Here is a 20674-nt window from a genome sequence, read left to right on the forward strand (position 1 = left end):
ATCCCCAGGAGTGAGCTGCTCGGTGCCGAGCCTCCTGGCATCCAAGACCAGGAGGAGCACCCCTGTGCCTTTCTCCACACCATGCTCCCACACCCCCACTAGGTGGGAGACTCATGGCCAGACCTGCAGGAGGAGGCTCTTACCCCCAGCACTGCCTGGGAATGAGTGATCAGGCGACCCACAAATCACAGTAACAAAACATTAGATCACTACTTATTGGTCTCTTGACCTTTTATTGGCCCTATCTCCCAACATCCCCAAGGCAATTCCACCCACAGACACACTGAGTAACCTGCCCTTGGCCATACTGATGTGATGGAACCAGACCAGGAACTTGGATCTGCTCAGCTCTGGGCCAAACTATGGGTGCCCTGGTTCTCTGCCACCCCAGGAAGGACATCCTCACCCTCACTTCTACCTCCAAGTCTTCTAGAAATACAGAACATACAGAAATGTAGAATCACAGAACCATGAGAAATGTCGTAAGCGTCTGGGTTTTAGAAGGTACCATCACCTCCCTCCAAGTAGCATTCCAGGAAGAACGATCAGCCAGGCACTCTGACAGGCAGGGGCCCTGCCCAGGCATCCACAGGGCAGCCACACTGTGGCCCAGACCTCCGGATATGCAGGAACCGGGGCCTAAGGAAACAGGGGCAAGAGGCCAATTATTGCCTGGGTCCCAGGAGATGAACAGAAAGTGGAAACAGCACACTCTTCCTACAGCCAGAGCTGTGGATGTCCTGGGTAGAAAGATCAGTGTGGCAGTTGGGGTAAGGTGGGGTGGGGAGAGCTCACCTCCCACAGAAGTCCCTGCGCACAGCCGCAAGATCAAGGGATAGGTCAGGCCGGCTCTGAAGCCAGCTGCCAACAAGCTCTGGGTGTCTTGGGTCCACTTCTAAGAAGACGCTCCTACACAGGAGAGAAATGTGTCGGCTTAACCAGGCAGGGTTGGGACCTGTCCTTCTGCATTGCCTGGGCTGGGAGAGGTGGGGTAAGAATGTTAGGGCAGGCCCAGTACACACTGGAACAGACCCAGGAGACCCGCCCTATCCATACCCAGAGTCCTTCAGGAGCCAAGGTGCCAGGGCCAAGATCTGGGTAATGATGTCCATGCCCTCCTCCCCACCGTCCAGGGCTAGTGAGTCTTCATAGCTGAAGGGGAAACAGAGGGAGGTGAGCCTCTGAAGAGTGTGGAAGAGCTGAGCAGGGCCCTCCACAAAGGGGCCGTGTGGAACTTACACTCTCAGCTTCAGAAAACCTGAGGGCCCAGAAGAGGAGGCCCCCAGATGGCAGCTCTGAGTCTCCTACCTCCTACAGGCAGCACCCCACCAGGTAGTGCTGGGCTGCTCAGTGAACCCCACTGACTGATAGCAGGGTATGAGGGTCTCCCCACAAGAAGGCTGCTCCTATGCTTGCTCTGGGGAGGCCTGGAGCTGGCCCAGAATACTCCTGAGAACCTAAAAAAGAGGAATCAGCACCCTGACCCACATTACCACTGCCTTGTCCAAGGACTCCTGGGCTACCCCTGGTTCTCAGCCCCTGTTTGAGAATAGGATGGCTCAGTGCAAAGCTTGGGGTAGGGTCTTGGTCCCAGCTTTCATGCTAAGCCCCGCTTGACCTTGACCAGGCACCTTTCTTCTCCAGGCCTCAATCTTCTGTATAATGATGATATGCCCATCTGAGCACCTACTATGTACTCCTGATCACATCTGGTATGTGAGTCTGCTAGGTCCTCCCCATGGCCCTGCAAAGGTCTACTACTCCCCTTTCAAAGCTCAGAAATGAGGCTCAGAGATTATCCAGTAGTCTTCAGTGGGAAGGCAGAAGCTGAATCAAGCAGGTCTGTGGGCTCCAAAATGAGCCTCTCTTTCAACATCGCTGCCCCTTTCAGTTCCTTCTCCCTCTCTGTACCTCCCCAGGACAGTCACATCCCACTAGGCCCTCTCGGGCCCGGCCTCCCTCCCAACACACCCTGCACCTGCGGATCTCAGGGGCCAGCTGCTCCATGTCCTGGTGGAAGATGTAGGGAGGGTTGCTGACGACCAGGTCCACAGGGCCCCAGGACAGGAGGTGTGCCCAGCTCCCCTCTACAGTCAAAGGGAACACAAGCAGGGAATGGGTGGTAGCTCTACCTGCAACCATGTCCCTTGGGTAGTCCCCCTCCCCAAGCCAGACCCTGGGCCCATCTCTGGACCTGATAACCCAGGCTTGCAAATTAGTGCCCAGGGCCCCCAGCCAGTAGACTGCTCTGGAGCGTGTATATTCTGAGATGGCCCCTCCTCACCTAGAGTATCCCTGCCCTCTCTTCTTCCTGTCAAAAAACTCCTCAAAAACCTCCACCTTCAGGAAGCCCTCTCTGATTGCTTGCGCAAAGCAAGGGCCTCTGTCTTCTGCAGCCCCACTGGTCCTGTTGTCCACTGCCTCCTAGCCAACATGGACTGAGTATATGGAGGGCATAGCTGGTTTCCATCAGTCAATTCCTGGCAACTCTGTTTCCTGGTTCCGTCCAGGTGCCATGCACTACACCAGGTGTACCACACTCTAGGGAGGACGTATATAAGGCTCAAAGACCATGTGGATACGTAACACAGCCAGAATCAGAGCCAGAAGCCAAGGACACTCTGCAAAGGTGTGGCTGAGCCAAACCATTCCTGGGCCAGACAAGGGCAAGGCAGGCAAGTACATAAGTATTAAACTATTTTGTCCTAAAGGCTTTCTCTTGAGCTTCTGCTTATCTCCTGACAATAAACAAGCCCTAGTTAAAAACTCCTTAGTTATGGGGGGTTCAGAAAGTAAGAAAGACCCTATGGCCAGTCCCTGCATGGGTCAGGTCAATTCACGAGGCAACAGGGGCTTGCCTTGGTCTGAGAACCCCCGTGTGTGTGCATGTGTGCATGCACGTGGGCATGTATGAATGAATGGTGGGGAAGCCCTCCTTCCATCTCTGCAGAGCACCCATCTATCTCGCAGCACCTGTGCTTAGGGTCCCCACCCCAAGGAAGATCAGTAGGGAAGATACCTAAGGTTACATCGAGGGGGACGATCCGAATTCTGTCCAGCAACTGCAGCCTGGAGAGATGGGAAGTGGGGGTGAGTACAGGGGAGACTCCCGTCTGTGGCTACCAGGACTATGAGAATAAACCCTTCTTGCACTGATAGATCTCTGGTGTCCACTGTCCTTCATAACCCTGTGGGAACCACGCCAGGCCACCCGGCCCCACCGTCCCTTTCTTCAGAGTGGAAAGCAGGTATCAGTGAGTATGATATCTAAACAGGGATTGAGATCAGGCCTCAAAGTTGGACTTCCCCAAACCTGCCCCTTTGTCCCCCTGCCCACCTACCTCTGAGCATTCTCCTGGGTCAGGCAGATGGCAGCTTCTCCCTTATCCACCGCAATGACTCGGCTCTGCCCCAAGAACAAACGAAGGTTACGCAGGAGGCAAGGTGCCCAGAGAAGCCAAGCTTGGAGACCAGAACCCTCCTCCATCCCTCTACCAGAGAGAAAGGGAAATACCCAACAGCTGCTCCCTCTTTGTAGCCAGGGTGTGGCCAGAGAGAAGGGGACGGGAATCAGAGGCTGTGGCTGTGATGGGCTGGGGGCAGTCCCGTCCTCCCACATCTGGACATCTCCCCTCAAATGCTTCTAGCAGAGATGAGTGGGGGAGGGTCAGTGGGAGGGACAATGAGTGGCAGTCCCAGTCCATTCAGGATGGCGCACTGGGATACCAAGGGGGCTCACCTGGGGAAGCTGACTCAGCAGGCTGAGGGCAATAGCTCCCGATCCGCAGCCCACCTCCAGAATGAGGGGGCCACCTCGGGCTCCCACCGCACAGGGGCTCCGGGCCACCTCCTCCAGCACCCATTCAACCAGCTCCTATGAGACAGAGGGGTCGGAATCAGAGTTAGGGCCCCCCGGCCCCCCTGGGGGTCTTGGCACAGAAGCTCAAGCATGGTTAGCCTCTGTGTGAAGGTGGGGCATAGGGGTTGGGGGCGGCTGAAGCCACCTTCATGTCAGGCCATGGGCAGGTCACTCTGCCTCTCCCTGCTTCAGATTCCCCATCTGTAAAAGTGAGCAGCTGACAATAACCAGCCTCGTCGGGGTGGCACATTCATGAAACCACAGAACCACATTCCTGAAACACGGAACCCATTCCCAGTACGTGGTAAGTGTTAAATAAACCCCAGCTTGGCCCTTGACAGACAGCCTCCCGTTCTGGGCTCATGGCAATACTAAGAACCGTACCTGATGGTCCCTGGCCACTTCCTCTGTGCTTGGCCCTGCTTCCAGAGCTTTCTCTCCATTAATCTGTTGGAGCCTCACAACCAGCCACTGAGGAAGCCAAGGCCCCTCCTGGATCCCAACTTACAGCCCACGGTGGCTATTATCAGGAGCCGGAGTGTCCCCAGCTTCTCCGCAGAGCTGAACTTAGGACGGTCCCAGGGAGGTTCCCAGGCCAAAAGGACAGGGAATTCCCTTCACAGGGGTTAGGCACAGTACGGAAAACACAGTCCTCCCTGAGCTTCATATCTGAAGGGGCTACAGTATACACAGGGCATAGGGTAAGTGGGCACGATGTGATGGGAAGTGCCTGACTGCACCCACTTGGGGGCCGGGGGACACTTGTAGACAATGTCAGTTTGGGAACAAGAGGCTTTCAAGTTTTGTCCACCATCTGCCACCTGCAGGGACTGTGTATGGAAGCCAACAGGGGGTAGAGGTAAGAGTGGAAGGCTGCTGCCACCCAGAAGCCAACTGGTTCTAATGAGCAGTGGAGTGAGGGACCAAGTAGCCAGGCATGGAGCCGGGGAAGGGCAGTGTGCTTTCTTCTCAAAGGTAGCCCTTAGGAGAGTCACCCTAATTGGGACTCCTGGGATCCCAGGCATGGGCAGAGGGGTCAGTTTCCCTCATCTATAAAGAGGTCCACTCCCTCCAGAAAGGTTTCCTGACCCCCTGCCAGGCTCTCTCTCATGGATCTCCTCACCATGAGTCTGAAGTCTAGGATGAGGTTTACCTCTCCCACAAGACTGAAGTCTCCATGATGGGAAGACCAGGGATCTAACCCATCACAGTATGTCCCAGAGGCAAGCCCTGATCCTCAGGTGGCCTCTTGGCTGCTTCCCAAGGGTTTGGCAAGCTCTCAGCAGTTCTGGGAAGCCACCCTCTGAGTCTCAGACCCCCCACCAGGTCCCCTCAGATCTCCAACGTCAATAGTCAGGCTCAGTGGCTCCAGATCATTCAGACCCATTTTCCATAGAAGTTCCTCAGTGCTGAATCCCAAAAGGGATTTCATTCTTCCAAGTCCCCCAATCCCCAGAGCAGAGAGCTCACCTGGCTCCAGGGCAGCAAGTTCAAGGCAGGTAGAACTTGGCCAGTGGGTCCACCCTTTTCTGTTCCTCCCCTCTGCTCCCTCCAGGCCTGTACCAGTCACAGCTGGAGACTGGAAGGGCGCCTATGGCAATCTGGACCCTCCACATTGGGACTGACATAGCACAAGCAGCCTAGGGCTAGGGCGGGGACTGTGGTCTCAGCGCTGAGGCCATGTACTGAATGGTTGTTCAGATAGCTGGGACTTGTCAGGGCTGTGAGCCTCTCCTGGTTTCCTGGCCACAGACAGAGCTACTCTGGTTGGAAATGACCTCTTGGCTAGCCTCCTCAGAAACACCCTTGACCTGAGAGACACATACCATATATATGAACAACACCCCGGTGATGTTGTGACGCTGACAGACTGGGCCCCCACCGCCACCAGTGTCCTCTAACCCCTCCGTTACAGTCCAGACCACTTGAGAATCCTCTTGGCTATGGGACCACCTGGGGTCTAAGGGTAGAGACCACCCATAAAAGTCCAGAAACTCTCCTCCTCACCAAGTGAAGAGCCTCCAGCCTCTATCAGCCTGAAATCGGTGGCTCTTTAGGGGAGGCTGAAAGCCAACTGGTCAGAGACCCCAGGCACCTCTTCCAGGTAAGTAAGGGAAGAATCCAAAAGCATGATGGGATGGGGATTGGGGGGTGTGTGTGGGAAACAGGCAGCTTTTGGCTCTGCTAGAGCTACTGTCTCAACAGGACCCCATACCCTCTTAAGAGGTCGGCCCAGGCCTCAGGAGGACATGAGTGATGCCAGCACCCTCCATTAGGATGCTCTGGGTGGGAAGCCCAAGAAGGGTGGCATTGCCTCCCTTGAGTCAATCACAGACAAGGCACTGAGCCTCCTACACCCCCAAAGCCTCAACTCGCTAGGCTGGATAGGAATGGCTCACACTCCCAGCCTTGGCTTTCCCACCATACACACTGCCAGGCTGAGGACTGAGCCACTTTGCCACCCACAGGGAAAGCCCAACTCATTGGGCCACACACCACCTACAGTTTCACATTTCTGACTTCGGCCCCCGTTGTCAGAAATGGCCCTGCAATGGATGGAAAGAACACAGGCACCAAGATCTCTCCCCTGCCCCCATTCTCCCTACTCCCTGCCACAGGCCACGTCCTCTCAAGTTCTTGGTAAAGCACCCCCATGCGGCTTCACATTGGGGCAAACCTGGCAAGTTCTCAGAAACGTCTGTACAGTGAGGTGAGGACCTAGCCTCCCAACCACAGCCTCCCCCCGTCTTCCCTCCCCCGCTTACAGCAGAGCTGCTCTCCTGGCCCAGACCCACACAGGAATGGTGGGGGAGGCCCCATATGGGAGCCGGAAGTCCACACCGGACATTTAGAATTCTGGAGCATATGGCTGGTGCCAGGTCAGCTCTGAGGGGACTCAAAGGTCATCATGGTTGCCTCCTTCCCATGCCCTGACCCTTGGCAGCCTCAGGAGGCAGTAAGTGACCTCCCAGTCAAGGTCACAGGCTTGGGGAAGACACGGGGTGGCCTCCCAAGAGGCCTCAGGTGGCAGGCTACATCCTGCTCCCTGTTCCAGCTTGTCCAATCTCAGATGGTGTAGCCCCATGGGAGGTGTGGGGCCCGGACCCAGAGTCAGAAAGCCCAAAGGCTGCCCCCATGCTCCTCCCCTTGGCAGCCCTGTGACTTCAGGAAGTTCTCAGATTCCCTACTGTCCCTCCCAACATTGGGCTGTAAGGCGAGGACCTGGCTTCTCAACCACATGATGGGGAAGTGAATGGGGCCAGAGGGTTTCTCAGCTGGGGGGGAGAGGCTAAGAAGGTGAGGAGGGGCTCTGAGTCCCTGTTTGGGCGGGTAAATGAAGTCTCATCTTTCCCAAGAATGGTCGTATGCCTGAGTACCTTTTGAGAAACACCCCTCCTCAGAATTCGGTACCCTCCAGCTTGTCCATCAGCCCCCACACAGTTCCATCCACCTGCTCTGCTCTCTCTCGCTCCCTACAAGGTTAGGAGGAAGCCCAAGAAGGGCCACAGAAAGCATCTCTCCCAGAATAGGAGTGCCTCACCCAGGGACAGCATGCTGGGGCCACACAATCCCTAGTCCTAGTAATTTGAGAGACCACAGGTAATTACCTGACCAGACAGTAGATCTAAGAGGAACCCCAATTCACAGATCTCCTCCCTAGTCTGGAGGCCCAGCCCTCTTATCATCCAGGCCCAGAAAGTACACTGACTTGAGGTCACATAGCTGTACCAGGCTTCCGGGTGTCCAGCTGAAACTCTATCCACTTCACCCATGCCTCCTGACAAGGAGGAGGGCATTTTATTCCCCCATGGATTGGGTAGGCCAGGCCTGCATACTGGGGCAGTGGCCTGGGCCATGAGGACAGTCAAGGAGGCCAGCAGGAGACCCCTGCATTCTTGGCCCCACCTACCTAGCCAACCAGGAGACACCAGTAAGGAAGAGCAAGGACTCTGAGAACCAAACATGGGATCCCAGCGCCCCCTGGAGGAAGTCTGGGGCAAGACAGGTGCCCTAAATCCTGCTCTCATCTCCATCCTGCCCTGTCCTGGTGGCACACCTACCTCTGTTTCCGGGCGAGGGATGAACACTGGGGGGGCCATCTTCAGACAGAGCCCTTGAAAGTCCCACTCCCCGAGGATGTACTGCACAGGCATCCTGCAGAGGGGGCAGCTGGGTGATCAGTGACAGAGCCCGGACCAACAGGACCATGACTGAGTTGAGAGATACCACTGGGGAATACCAAAAATGTCAGGTAGGGTCATGCCTCCTGTGCCCCAGGACTCTGAGCCAAGCCAAGGCCTTCCCTCCCTCCTTTCTTCCTTTCTACTCACGTGCTCTCCCTCTCATCAAAACCTCATACCAACAATCCTTAGATACTCCCCAGTCCTTAGATACTTTCCTCCTTCCTGACCATGAATTAATCGGGCTATTCGCCACATAGAGCCCTCAAGTCTGGCCCATGGGTACTCACCTTTGCAGTCGGAGGCTACTCAGCTCATGGACGCACTGTAGCTGCCGAGGGGTCAGGGGCTGGGTGCAAAGTACTGGTCTCAGGCTCTGAAACTGCCCCACAGAGAATGTGAGTATCTGGCTCCCTGATCTAGGGGCCTGACCCAGGTTTATGTGGACACTGTGGGCCCAACACTGGCCATCTCGGTCATCCCTGATCCCCTACTGCCTGATACATACTATAACAGTTCATTAGATGAATAAATTATCTACCTAAGACATTCCTTCAGAAAATTCCCATCACTCTCAGCTCAGCACTCTCTGTGGGGCAGATAAGCCTGGCTGTTATTCCCCAGGGTTCTCCCACCCTGCTCTTCTCCCCTCTTGACAACACTGCACTTAACTGTTTTGGCTCCAAGGACATGAGCCACGATGTACTCACTGGATGCCTGGGCCTCAGGGATGCCCCTCTTCTCAAAGATGGCAGTCCAGTGGCTGACCAGCTCTGTGGCATTCAACGACCCAGCTAGAGGCAGATGGGGTTGCCATGAGCTGAAGGGCCAGCCCCTGGTGCCTCCCCTCCTCCCGGGGCCAGACAGAAAGGCCCAGAGAATTCGGCCCCCAAGCTCCATTCTCTGGGAAAGACTCTCCTCAGAGTTCCCAGTTCCCTTAATCTTCCTCGTGATGTCAGCTGCTAAAGACAAGCACAGGCTCCAACCAGGTGGAGATGGTCACGGGCTCTGGCTCCTCAAGGTGACTCTGGTCCGGATGTGACTGCCACCTTGGGAGAGGAAGGAGAACCAGGAGAGCAGTTGAGCATTGTGTGACCCACTCCCCTCTGACCTGCTGCCTGAGAGAGGATATGCTCTTGCTCTGCTACCTCCTTAACTCCATTTTGGACCCTCGCCCACCTTTTTGATTCTTCTTGTCTTGACCAGTTATGTTTTCTTCATGTTTTTAGCTGAAGTGGGCTGAATGCAAAGCTCAGTCCCTGGCGATGCGTCTGGGCCCAGGCTTGAGGGTTGAACAGATCTGTTCCATCTCAGCGTGTGTGACCTTGGGAAAAATCATCATTTCTAAGTTCTAGCGTCCTCCTCCATGAAATGGGGAAAATAACACCGACTCTACAGCAAGCAGTACATTAGACAATGAATATCAAGTGCCTGGGAGTCAGCTCAACACACAGAAGGGACTCTGTGTTACATGATCTTAACTAACATTACAAGACAGAGGAGGCTGCCTTTGCTTGGGGGCTTTGCTTTTGACATGCTGTGACTGATCTGTATGCTAAAACTCTCCCTCCCCACCCCCATTTGACCTCATAATCCTAAAGGTCAGCATAAATTGCCCGGTAAAAAAAAAAAAAAAAAAAAAACTGACAATTTTTGTTAACTTTATATTTAAGTTGTCACAAACAAGGTTTAACAGAAGGTTTAAAGTAGTCCCTTTAAAATGTCCCTTCGCACAGATCAAGGTCCAAACCAGCATGTACTGAGCACCGGCTAGGTGTCACATCTTCAAAGACAAGCTGGGAGGGAAAGGAGGCTCCAAGAGGAAAGGGACTTGCCTAAAATCACCTACCCAGACCTGCCTAAAATCACCTAGCTAGACCTGTCTGTCCCAGGCAGGACACAAACCCAGGTCCTCCGGACTCGAGGCGGCTCTGTCCACAAGCCAGGGGCGCAGCTTCCCACTCAGCTCTGCAAAGCATCGTTAATGCCCCAAGCTAGGTCGCCTCTCCCCAAGCGCGTTTCCTCATCTACATAACGCGGGGTGGGGGGCGGGGGTCTCGGGGGTGTTGCAGGCCAGGAGACCCCCTCCCGGTTCCCATTTCTCCTCATACCAGCCTGAAGAGTCACCCCGCCAGCCCGCCGAACTGCAGACACCGACCGGATACGCGTGACCCGCGGTGCGCTCCCTCGGACGCCCTGCTTCCGGGGTCGGCGCATCTGAGAAAGGGCTCGGGCGGACCGCTCCCACACCCAGTTCCAGGGTTCCTAGAGCTCCTGGGTTCCACTCGGGAAGAGCCTGCGGGCTTCCCAGCGGGCTGCTGGGTAGGCTGTGAAAGCCGAGCTGGTTACGCCCGCAGCCCCACGGGCGGGGGAGTGCGTGGATGTGTGGAAGGTTGTTCCCTGGGAGCCAGGATCCTCGATTCTTCCTGAAGGTCACGGAAGGGACATGGCTCCAGCCCGCGACGACTACTCGGAGCTGGCTTTTGGGTGCCCGGCCGCATTGGTGTGTTGTCAGTCTGAGCGGGGGCGTGTCACCAGCCGGCTCGGAGGTTGAGAATTGGGGCGCGAGATCCAGGGGCGTGGTCTAGCGTAGCCTCTAGGCCGGCCAAGCAGCACGTGGAAGGATTCCAGTGTTCGGCGGGTAGCAATTTGGGGGCGGCGCCCGGTGTCCAGGACTTGGCCGAGGAAGTGGCCCGAGCCGCGATGGGGGCCAGGTAGTCACCGGACCCCAGGACCCCTCTTGACCTTTTGCTCCCGGGTTTTAGGGTTTAGAGCAGGGGGCTCGAAACTGGACACAGGAGAACTGGGTTCGAATTCTGACTATTGCCAGATCACTCTGTGGGCCTCAGTTGCTCCTCGTACAAAATTCGTAGCAGTGTCCCACAAAGTGTGGCCTGCCGATGCCCTCCCTCACCAGAATCTACTGTTAACTAATAATCAGCTATGCAGTTTCCCGGACTCAGTCCCAGACTCGGTCCCATACCAGGGGGAGCCGCGGGGGATCTGCGTTCGTAACCAAAGCTTCAGGGGTGATCCCCGTAAATTCCTTTGAAAACCCTAGGATTAGAAGGTATCTGAAGGTATCCCCTGAGATGATCATGCCGTAGCTGGAGGCTGTTGTGAGGGGTATATGTAGTCTTACCTGTGTCAGGCTGCTCAATAATAATAGCTCTCCAATAATACCAACAGCTCCCAACTTCTCTGCACTAAGCTACCCCATTTCAAGCCCAGGGTGGGTGTAGTTCACCAAGAGCCCTCTCAGTAGAGCCCATCTGAACAGGAAGCCGAGCCCCAGGGAGAGGAACATCTCGCTAGGTCACAAAGCAGTAAAGGGGCGAGCCAGAGTTCAACGCAAGTCCAAAGACTCCCAGTCCAGTGCTCTCCTGGAGCGTCCAGCGTCCGGCTGCATTTTGGGAGAACGAATCTATCTCCGCGGAGGTGGAGCTCCGCCCGAGTTCTGGTGCAGGAAGGGCTTGGCCACCCACGGCCCTCTACCCGACTTCGGCGTAGGCCACGGGTAGTGAGGGGTGGTCTCCAAGAACCGAGACCCTGTGTCCGGCTCCTGCTGGGGGCGGAGCCAGATCCAGCGACAGGCGAGCGGGCCAGTGCCGGGGCAGGCTGTGGGCCTGACAGCCAATCGGGAGCCGGGGGCGCGGGAAGCGGGCAGGGAGGCGAGGCACTGGAGCGTGGGAGACCCGCGGGGCTACTCGCCTCCGCCCCCCCCCCCCCCCCGCGGTGGGTCCAGGCCCTGCCTGTCCCGGCCCCTGCTGGCTGAGCCGGCGCTCGCGACTGCGGGCGGTAAGCTGTAACGGGCCCAGCCCGCGGCTCCGGGCGCCCTCGGAGGGCAGACCCGGGGTCGGACCCGCTGCCCCCCGCCCTGGCCTCCTGCCGATCGCCACCACCCCTAGCCTCTCCGGCTGAGCTCGGCGCCCCAGAGAGGATTAAGTAAGTGCTGAGGTCGCAGCTTCTGTGCAAGAATGGAGGAATCACCGAGTCGCAGAGGCGGGGATGGGGGTTGGAGCGGGGAGGACTGAGGAACCTGGCAGAGAACGGTATGCGTGTTCTCCGGAGGTCGCGGTGCCAACCCATCTCACCCGTTTCCTTCTCTTGCCTTTTGGACCCTCTGGCAGTCCCAGGCAATGATGAGCAGGGCCTTTTCTCTGCTTTGGACCGAGGAGTAAACAGAGCCTAGAGCAAGAGTTAAGGGTCTGGTCCAAGGTCATGTCTGGGGTCAGAGGCAGAGCCACGGAAGAACCTGGGACTGCTGACGCGTTCAGCCTAGCTGGGGAGAGAGAGGGCAGAGAAGGATGAGCCCCCATATCCCTCTGCCAACCTTGCCCCTTCCTAAGGAGCCATCAGTGTGTACACGCCTCACACACACCCATGCACCTGCACAGGGAGACACCCCACATAACATCTATTGGCTAGCACAGGGATGTATGTGTGCAGCCATGAGCCGTGTACCCCCTCTCCCTAGGCCGGGTCTTCTGCAGTGTCGCTGGGACCCCTTCCCACCTTGCCTTACTCAGGGCCTCTGGCCTGGGAAGGCGTAAGCCACACCCTGGTCTGGGCACACCTCTCATTCTCTGTTCCCAAGGGAGGAGGGAGGAGAGGAGAAGCAACTCAGAATGGGAGCTCCATCACTGCATCTGAGTATATGCTTCCTGCTTACCTTGTTTTTCCTTGTCCCTGCCAGCCCCTGGCTCTCCTGTGGGAGAGCCTGCAGAGAAGCCCTGGCAAGGGACCTGACATTAAGCTCTCTCCCCTTTCTGCCTTCTGGTCTCTCAACACCTGTCACCCACCGCCGGGCTCCCCCCCCCCCCCCCGCTGCAAACACAGCCTGGATCACACGGTGGGCTAGGTCGAGGGGCTCCTATGGCTCCCCCTTTCCCGAGTGGGTTGGCTGGGGGGAAAGTTGATATACTGGGTGCTTACTGTGGGTAGGGGTTACACTGAGCTAAGTCTTTTCTAAGAACTAGTTCATTCTGACATTTCAGTGACTTTATGACCCTGTGAGGCTGTGAAGGGGGGCGTATTTTTTGTTTTTTGTTTGTTTGTTTTTAATCTTGATCTTAGACTCAGAAGAACTGAGACCCAGAGAGGTGGAGTGATGTGCCAAGGGTCATCTGACTCTTGGGCAAGTGTATCCCTCCAGGAAAGGAAAAAGCTGCAGTATTTTTTTGTCTCCAAGCAGGAGGTGAGGGTTATGGGGGGCAGTAGGTGAGGAGGTGGGAAATGCAGGGAGTAGGGTTGTAAGGGTGGGTATTATGCAGGGGAGAGACTTTTTCTTTCAAACTTCCCAACTACCTTTCATATCTTCCAAGTATGATCACTATAATTATTATACCCTCAAAGAAGGGACATTTTTACATGGGACCTAAACTTAAGTAAAGCATATGTCCTAATGTCCCCTGAACTTGCCCTTGCCCTCAAACTTTTATTTCCCCAGTACTTTCAGGTACTTGATGTCACCAGTGATTTGTGTCCTAAGCCTCATGTTTTCATTCCTTCTCTTCCAGCACCCAGGGCACCAGGGAGCTCCCTTTCTCCCTGGAGGTGGCAACCAGAAAGTATAGCAGGGGCCACGGGCTGGGACACTGCTGATGTCAGGAGCAAGTTTGCAGGCCGAGTGACCACAGGCAACCTCTCAGCCAGGGCCCTCTCAGCATCGACATGGACTCCAGGATCCCGTCTGCCGGGGGCTGGCTCAGCAGCCACCCACCCACGTCGGAGCCTGACCTGGAGCCTGCCACAGAGGGGCCAGCCTCCGAGACCACCACTCTCAGTACAGAAGCTACCAGCTTTAATGACACCAGAATCCCTGATGTGGCTGGTGGCACAGCTGGCGTGGGCACAATGCTTCTGTCCTTTGGGATCATCACAGTGATTGGCCTGGCTGTGGCCGTGGTAAGAGCTGGGAGGCTGGGGCTGACCCAGGTGGCTGTCATTTGGAGGAGGGCGGGGTATGGGGGTGTCAGTGTTTTGATTTTAAGGACTCTAATCAGAAGATAACTGTCTGTTAATGATATCACAGTCTCCCTCTTCTTCAGAGATGTGTCTGGGGGCCCAGAGACCACAGGGGCTGCCTCCAACTGGAAAAACCAGAGAGGGTTCTGAGGATGCCTGGCGTCTTGAGCTGGGCTGTGAGGACCACGGAGGACTTGGGGAGGAGGGTGTTCCAGGTGGAGGATCCTGATAGGCAAAAGTCTGGAGGCAGGCAGGAGGGTCTGTGAGCAGCAAGCAGGACAGTGAGGCAAGTGTGGGGGAGGGATGAATAGGAGTAGAGGCCTAAAGGTGATGGGAACAGATCACAGACCAAGGTGTGGGTAGGCATGGCAGGCTGCTGGTGGCCTTCATTCACTTGGCAGGTATTTCCTAGGCCCCTGCCCTGGACCGAGCCTTCAGGTCCCCAGGGACTAGGGAGACGAAGGCCTGCCGGGTGGTTCTTATGGGAATAAGAGACAGATAAAACCAACGATGCCAAGCGAAACCCAGGGGGACTGAGTTGGGGGATTGGGCAGGAGGACTCTCTGGACTGGGTGGTCAGGGACAGACTGAAGAGACAACATTAGAGCTGAGACCCCGAAGTGGAGGCCTGGCCCCAGTACCACAGGAAGGGACAGACTGGTGCAGACGTCAGGACGGAGGTGGACTGGGCTGAAGACTGAAGGTGTTCCCTGATAGGGGATATGATGTTTCCAGGTCTGGTGTCTGTCCCCGCAGATATGGGCCCTGCCTCTAATATGCCACACGGACACTCAGAATGTCACTGAGGGACTGGTGGAGATGGTGCTGGCTAAGACCAGGAAGGGGGGAGGGGCACCTGAGCTCCCCCAGGGGCCTGAAAATGGTGGCATCCCAACCACCGCCCCTCGCAGGCTCTGATGGCCGGCCTTAGGCTCAGGACCACATTGCTCTGGCAAATAGGGCTGCGGATGGTCCATCCGTGATCTGGCTGGAGCTGCTTTTCAACCAAGGTTGCCATATGGGCCCTGTGGGCTCCGGATCACTGCCAGGGAACAAGGGATGGCCGGCAAGCAGGCCAGGATGCAGCACACAGCGCGAGCAGCCTCCCGGGTGGGGGGGGGGGGCGAGGCGGAGTGCCAGTGCTTCCCCACAACACTCATGTGGCAGTGAAGCAAACCATAACAGCCTCACCTTGGGGAAAAAGTGGGATCTGGAATCTGCCCTTGGAACTCTAGGCCCAAGATTGTGTCCCAGGAACTTGGGGGGCCTCCCTGATGCTTCCTTTTGGAGGAACATTCAGAGGGCCAGGGTGGAGAGTCTTAGCCAAACCAGGGAAGTAGGAAGATTATGGGGCAAAGGCAGTGGAGGGCAGGAAACAGCTCCTGGGCATTAGGGGATAGGTCCAGAGGTGCTCCCTGAAGGCTGCTCCATCTCCCGCTGTGCCAGCTGCCAGCAGGGCCAGGCTGGACCAGGAGGAGCAAATCAGTGCCAGGCTGTGTGCCTCATATAGACTGAGTGGTATAGGTGGGCTTCCTGGTGGAGGTAGGACTGCAGCTAGATGGTGAGACGTGGGTAGGTTTGGAAAGGAAGGTATGTGGGAGGGTGATTTTGGTAGCTGGGGCAGAGGGAGCAGCAAGGGCAAGGCTGGAGATTGGATAAAGGCTCTGTCCTCTTGTGAAGATCCCTCTGTAGGACAGGACCACAGGGCTGGGAGGAGAGCTTGGGGCCAGGCCAGAGTGGAAGAAGTAGAGGGAGTCCAGGTGCTGGGGCTAGAGCCACTAGTTCAGGGCAGGTAGGGCCTGGGGTCTGAGACCCAGAACTCCTCCAGCATCCCACCCACAGGACAGCAAGGGTGTCCTCCACATGTGACCTCCTGGAGGGGATGGAGAGCAAGGGACTCTTTGGGTTCTTTTCAGGCCTTTGGGGTTTCCCAGGAAACAAGCAGCAGGAGGAACTCTGGGCCAGGCTGGAAACCAAACCAGATTCAAGCTGTGAATGAGGCATAAAGGGTTTAAGAGCCACAGAAGGTTAGGGACAGAGTCTAGGGACACAGCTCTCCCCCAGGCAGAAGTGGTCATGCTGCTGTCGGTCAGAGATGACCAGTTTAGGCAACAGCCAGATGATGGCGGAGTCCCTGGTGTCCCTGCCCTGGTGGTCAGCCCCTTCTTCCTCCCTCTCAGCACTTAGTACAGGGCTGTCCTGCTCCATCCTGGAGCTCTTGGATCTTGTGTTTCCTCAGGCTGCCTAGACCTTTATCTTCAAATCTTTACAATGGGGGTTAGGACCCAGGGGCCTTCCTACCTTCCTCCAGCATCTGGGTTCTGGCATTTAGTCTGGGCTTCTGTCCAGGGGACTCAAGCTCTCCTCCCCACCCCGTCCACTGAAGGCTATCAGCCGCCCACAGAAACCCCAAAAGCCCAGCCCAGAGTCTTGCCTTGAGCACTGCCCTGCAGAGTCGAGCCACTACCTATCCCCTGTTCTCTTTCCCCATACATGGCTCTGGGCCTGGGGGGGAGTTGAGAGGAAGGGGGGTTGCTAAACTCTTCCCCTCCCCCTTGAAGAGTCCAGGGCAGGTGCTGAGTGGCTGGAGCTGTGGTCTGTAGTGGCAGACAGAGTGCGAGCCTGCTCCCCACGTCACAGCCCAGGCACCGTGGGCATCTGACACGCATCAAAAGGAGGAGCAAATGCAGGATGTGTGTGTCCCTGGGAGGGAATCCCGGAGAACTTGGAGACCCATGGTTCTCCTGTTCATTGGCCTCAGCTTGTCCCTTGTCCCAAGGAACTGTCAGTTAATCAGGGGCTCCTCGCCTGGCCACCTGACACTGCTCCTTCTCTTGCAGGTTTTGTACATCAGGAAGAAGAAGAGGTAACTCCCCAGTTGCTGTGTGGGGCTGGACCCCGGGGTGGGGGGTGGGAAGAGAGGGCCCCACCACCATCAGGGCCCCTCTCCCTTGTCCGGGAGCCGGGTCCTTTCCTGCCCACTGAAGGCTGGGGATGATGACTTGGCCTCTGGGAACACCAAGTCACCTACGCCCCACTGCCCCCAGCTCCAGGTCACTGACTCCCCTCCCCTGTCTGGTGCCCAGAGGCTGTGGCTTACACAAGGGCCTGGCCTAGGCAGTCCCCATGGGCCCCACAGGTGACACCTCTCTGGGCCACGGCCCCATCTGGTCCCAGGAGTGAATAACCATCCATCTGAGGGGTGGAGATGGTATCCACCATCTTGGATGAACTTGGATGGTATCCAAGTTCCAAAAATGCAAAAAATGGCTTTTCGTTTTATCCCAGGGGAAATCCGAACACCTCCCCGCCCCCGCCCCCAGTGTAGCTGTGTGCTCAGGCTTAGTCGCTCAGCAGGCAGGGCCTAGAGGGCTGGCAGGATGGGAAGGGCCTGCCGTGCCCCCAGCAGCCTCTGCCCCCACCCACAGGCTGGAGAAGCTCCGCCACCAGCTCATGCCCATGTACAACTTCGACCCCACGGAGGAGCAGGATGAACTGGAGCAGGAGCTGCTGGAGCACGGGCGGGACGCTGCCTCCGTGCAGGCCGCTGCCTCTGCGCAGGCCGCACAGGGCAAGGTGGGCACTCCAGGCTCCCCCGGCCAGCCTGCTGGCTGTGCGTGACTCTGCCACCCCGCCCTCCCTCCCTCCTCATGCAGCTTTCCAGCACCTGCCATGTGGTCAGGTGGCAGCTAGCCGGTATATGGGTTTTGTCAAGTTTGTTTAGAAACTGGTAGGATTTCTCCGTGGCCACCCACACACTGACTGCACAAGGCCAGGGCAGCCCTGGGAGCCAGCCCAGTTCTGCCCCTGCCAGCCTAGTGACCTTGGTAGCCCCCTTGGCCTCTCTGAGCCCCTGCTTTCTCATCCACAAATGAAAATCCCAATTCTTGCCCTGTGTGCCCCCATGTCTGGGCTAGGAAAGCAGGAGAGGACTGATGGGAGAGATTGCTGTGGGCTAAGAGCCTGGTGCCTTTGCCCCCCTGAGGGGCCGTGTTTCCTGAGTGGGTTGTGGGGGTCAGATTCTGGAACAGGGGCACCTCTGAGTAGACTAGTGGGTCCTAGTATCAGGCAGACCCCAGGCAGATGGTGACCCCAGCCAAACTTGCCTCTTAACATCCAAAGGGTTGGGTACTTGCATGATCACCCAGCCAGAGCCACTGGCTGATTGCCACCACTCCCCCCCAAATCCCCGAGGGCACCATGAGGAGGCCTGGCCTCTCCTTGACCCATGAAACCCCTTTGCGTTTCTCCTTGCCTTGACCCCACAGCTTTGTGGGGGCATCTGGCCCTGTCAGAGGCAGAACGAGGGGAATAGACTCAAGAAGAGTCCACACTGCGGCTCCAGAGAACCCCTGGTCTTGCCGCCAATTCTATGGCCGCTGATCGGGACACATTCCCCATTTGGGGTATTTGAGATATCAGGCTGAAAACCTTGGTCCACCTAGCCCGTGGGACAACTGACAATTTGACAGGTGTTTCCTGGGCGCCTCCCTTGGGCCAGCCAGGGTGCTAGGGCTGGGAGGGGTGCAGAGGTGAGCCCCCTTCTGCTGGGAGAGAGGAGTGCATGCATAATTCATCCACCCTCTAGGCCCACAGAGTAAGTGCCTGCTGGCAAGCTTGTGATGGCTGGGGGGGTGGGGGAGGAGTCATCTGAGCCAGATGGTATTTCCACGCTGAACTTGCAAGGAGAGCATTCCAAGCAGAAGGCATAGTTGTGCCAAGCACAAACAGGCAAACCAGGAAGCAAGGGTAAAAGTAACCGGACCAGAGAGTACATGGCCTTGGTCGAGGTCCTTAATGCCCTTGACTGTCTCTCTGCAGACCACGTTCCCCTCTCAGGGCCCACTGCAGAGGCCCAGCCGGCTGGTGTTCACTGACGTGGCCAATGCCATCCATGCGTGAGTGGCCTGAGGACCGGCCTGGACCTCTGATGAAGACATCTGCCATCATGCCCCTCGAGCTGCCTGCTCCTGATTGTTAAGACCCACTCTCAGGACCTGCCCTGCTGAGGCCCAGCTGTTCCAAGGACCCACCTGCTGGCTCTCCAGGCTCTTAGAGAGGGCCCTGGCCAGGCTGGACATCTGGCTACTGAGGTCTCCTGATCTGAGGGCCCTGGCATAGGGGACAGCCCTCCTGTCAGGAAGGTTGAGAGCCACTGCTGGCTTGCTTGTGTCCTGCCCAGACCCCTCACCCCATGGTCTGCTCCTCTAATGTGGAGGATGTGGGGGGAGACATGGGATAGGAGAGGAGGTGGAGGAGAGTAGGGAGGGGCTCCCCTTTGTCAGGGAGAGACCTGTCTTTGGAATCCGCAGCATCCTCTAGAATAGGGAGGGGCAATCAACCAGGTCTTGGGGACAGGGTGTGGTGACACCCGGGGAGAAGCCCAAGGATGAACCAGAACTGCCTGGTGGGCAAGGACACCGGGAAGAGGACTGCTCCTACCCAACCCATCTTTATTTTGGACATTCAGGAGGCCTCCCAGCCACCCTCCCTGTCAGCCAGCTATTGACTGGGAAAGGTGGAGGGAGATCAGGGAGTAGGTGTAGAGGGCCCTGAGCGGGTCCAGGAATGTGTTCACATGCAGGCATATGTCTGTCCTGCACAGGGTAGGAGGGAGACCCTCTGTATTGGCTCCACCATCCAGTCCACCCCACCCCTTTCTGTGTGCGGGAGCACAGGATAGGCCACTCTCTCTGCCTTCAGCGTTCAGGGACTGAAAGGAGAGGGAAGCCAAGGTGAAGGTCATGCTGCCCACTGCGTCTCTTCGCTGGCTCTACAAGCCAGGTAACCTGCTTCTGAAAACCGTTCCCTGTCCTGGTTTATATTGGGGATCTAGGGTTGTGGGAGAGGCTACTGGACTGAGGGCAGTGGTTCCAGGCTGTGGGCTATCTGGGAACCTTCTGACTGCCTGAAACAGGGTGGGGATAGCCCCACACAAAACAGTTTTCCTAGTTTTTGATAGCACAGCCCACCCACCCGACACCCCTCAGGAATTCTTCAACCAGTTTGGGGCATCTAGGCAAGGCATGGGACCAAGCCAGACCCCAGAAGCTGGACGATCTTCTCCACTGGGCATGCATGCACACACGAGCATGCAGAAAAGCATGCCCACCCCCCTACCCCGGTGCCCAGCTTCGCCACCACTGCTGTCCCCACTGATTGGAAGGGCACACGGGGGAAGCAGCACAGACCTTCTGTTGGGCAAATACCACATGTCAGGAGGGGAGGGCCAAGGAGACCTGTGCAGGGAAGATTTGGGATGTATTCCCTCCTCTTGGTGCTATAAATACATTAGCACTTGAACCAACTGGAGGGCTGTGGGTGATCTCGGGTGCACAGACGCTGTAAGGGAACTCGGGCACCTCCGTGTGAGAGCATTAAAGATGTCATTAAGATGTTTACACAGAGTGTGAGCCTGTGACGCTTGGGGTGTGAAACCCCAGGAGGGACAGGATTGTTTAGGGGCTGTGGGGGGCCTGGAAACAGCTGGGCTGGTTTTCCTTGATCTGTCTGATGAAATACCTCTGGCCCTGAGTTTGGGCTGCTCTGGGGCCTCGTGTCTCAAATGTGGAATTGCTTCGTGTCTCAAATGTGGGGTCACAATGCCTGTCGTCCCCTGAGGTGGAGAGGCCAAGTGGACAGGACCTTGTGGGGCCTGAGGAAGGAG

General features: G+C 56.9%; 2 protein-coding genes across 6 annotated transcripts; one reads left to right on the forward strand and one right to left on the reverse strand.

The window, feature by feature from the left end:
• Positions 1–202: 202 nt before the first annotated feature.
• Positions 203–10227, reverse strand: HEMK1 (HemK methyltransferase 1, mitochondrial release factors N(5)-glutamine). Of its 4 annotated transcripts, none has more exons than XM_080810724.1 (12): positions 10152–10227; positions 9220–9364; positions 8713–9089; positions 8331–8422; positions 7921–8014; positions 3740–3874; positions 3342–3406; positions 3020–3069; positions 1979–2087; positions 1057–1152; positions 796–909; positions 203–639 (listed from the first exon to the last, which is right to left on the reverse strand). In XM_080810724.1, the coding sequence occupies exons 3-12, from the start codon at positions 8938–8940 to the stop codon at positions 546–548; spliced, it is 1077 nt and encodes a 358-aa protein (XP_080666850.1). In that variant the 5' UTR covers positions 8941–9089; positions 9220–9364; positions 10152–10227; the 3' UTR covers positions 203–545. The 4 variants fall into 4 exon arrangements, with proteins under 4 accessions (XP_080666850.1, XP_080666852.1, XP_080666853.1 ...); XM_080810726.1 differs by having other exon boundaries at positions 8751–9089; positions 10152–10225; XM_080810727.1 differs by having other exon boundaries at positions 7921–8088; positions 8751–9089; positions 10152–10209.
• Positions 10228–11705: 1478 nt separating this feature from the next.
• On the forward strand, positions 11706–20407 carry LOC308348834 (uncharacterized protein C3orf18). 2 transcript variants are annotated; one of them, XM_080813224.1, is made up of 6 exons: positions 11706–11985; positions 13117–13237; positions 13560–13947; positions 16848–16873; positions 17436–17583; positions 18829–20407. In XM_080813224.1, exons 3-6 carry the CDS (start codon positions 13714–13716, stop codon positions 18907–18909), a joined length of 489 nt encoding a protein of 162 aa, XP_080669350.1. In that variant the 5' UTR covers positions 11706–11985; positions 13117–13237; positions 13560–13713; the 3' UTR covers positions 18910–20407. The 2 variants fall into 2 exon arrangements, with proteins under 2 accessions (XP_080669350.1, XP_080669351.1); XM_080813225.1 differs by lacking the exon at positions 13117–13237 and having other exon boundaries at positions 11814–11985.
• The last annotated feature ends 267 nt before the right edge of the window (positions 20408–20674 follow it).

The sequence above is a fragment of the Martes martes genome (genome assembly GCF_963455335.1).
Source record: "Martes martes genome assembly, chromosome: 1".
NCBI lineage: Eukaryota > Metazoa > Chordata > Mammalia > Carnivora > Mustelidae > Martes > Martes martes.

Coding starts and splice junctions, on each gene's coding strand:
- HEMK1 (XM_080810724.1), bottom strand. CDS start 8,940: ATGGAGCTTGGGGGCCGAATTCTCTGGGCCTTTCTGTCTGGCCCCGGG. Junction 2,088..3,019: donor CCCCCTCGATGTAACCTTAG/GTATCTTCCCTA, acceptor CTTTGACTGTAG/AGGGGAGCTGGGCACACCTC. Junction 1,153..1,978: donor CTGGCCCCTGAGATCCGCAG/GTGCAGGGTGTG, acceptor TTTCCCCTTCAG/CTATGAAGACTCACTAGCCC.
- LOC308348834 (XM_080813224.1), top strand. CDS start 13,714: ATGGACTCCAGGATCCCGTCTGCCGGGGGCTGGCTCAGCAGCCACCCA. Junction 13,948..16,847: donor TTGGCCTGGCTGTGGCCGTG/GTAAGAGCTGGG, acceptor CTTCTCTTGCAG/GTTTTGTACATCAGGAAGAA. Junction 17,584..18,828: donor CGCAGGCCGCACAGGGCAAG/GTGGGCACTCCA, acceptor GTCTCTCTGCAG/ACCACGTTCCCCTCTCAGGG.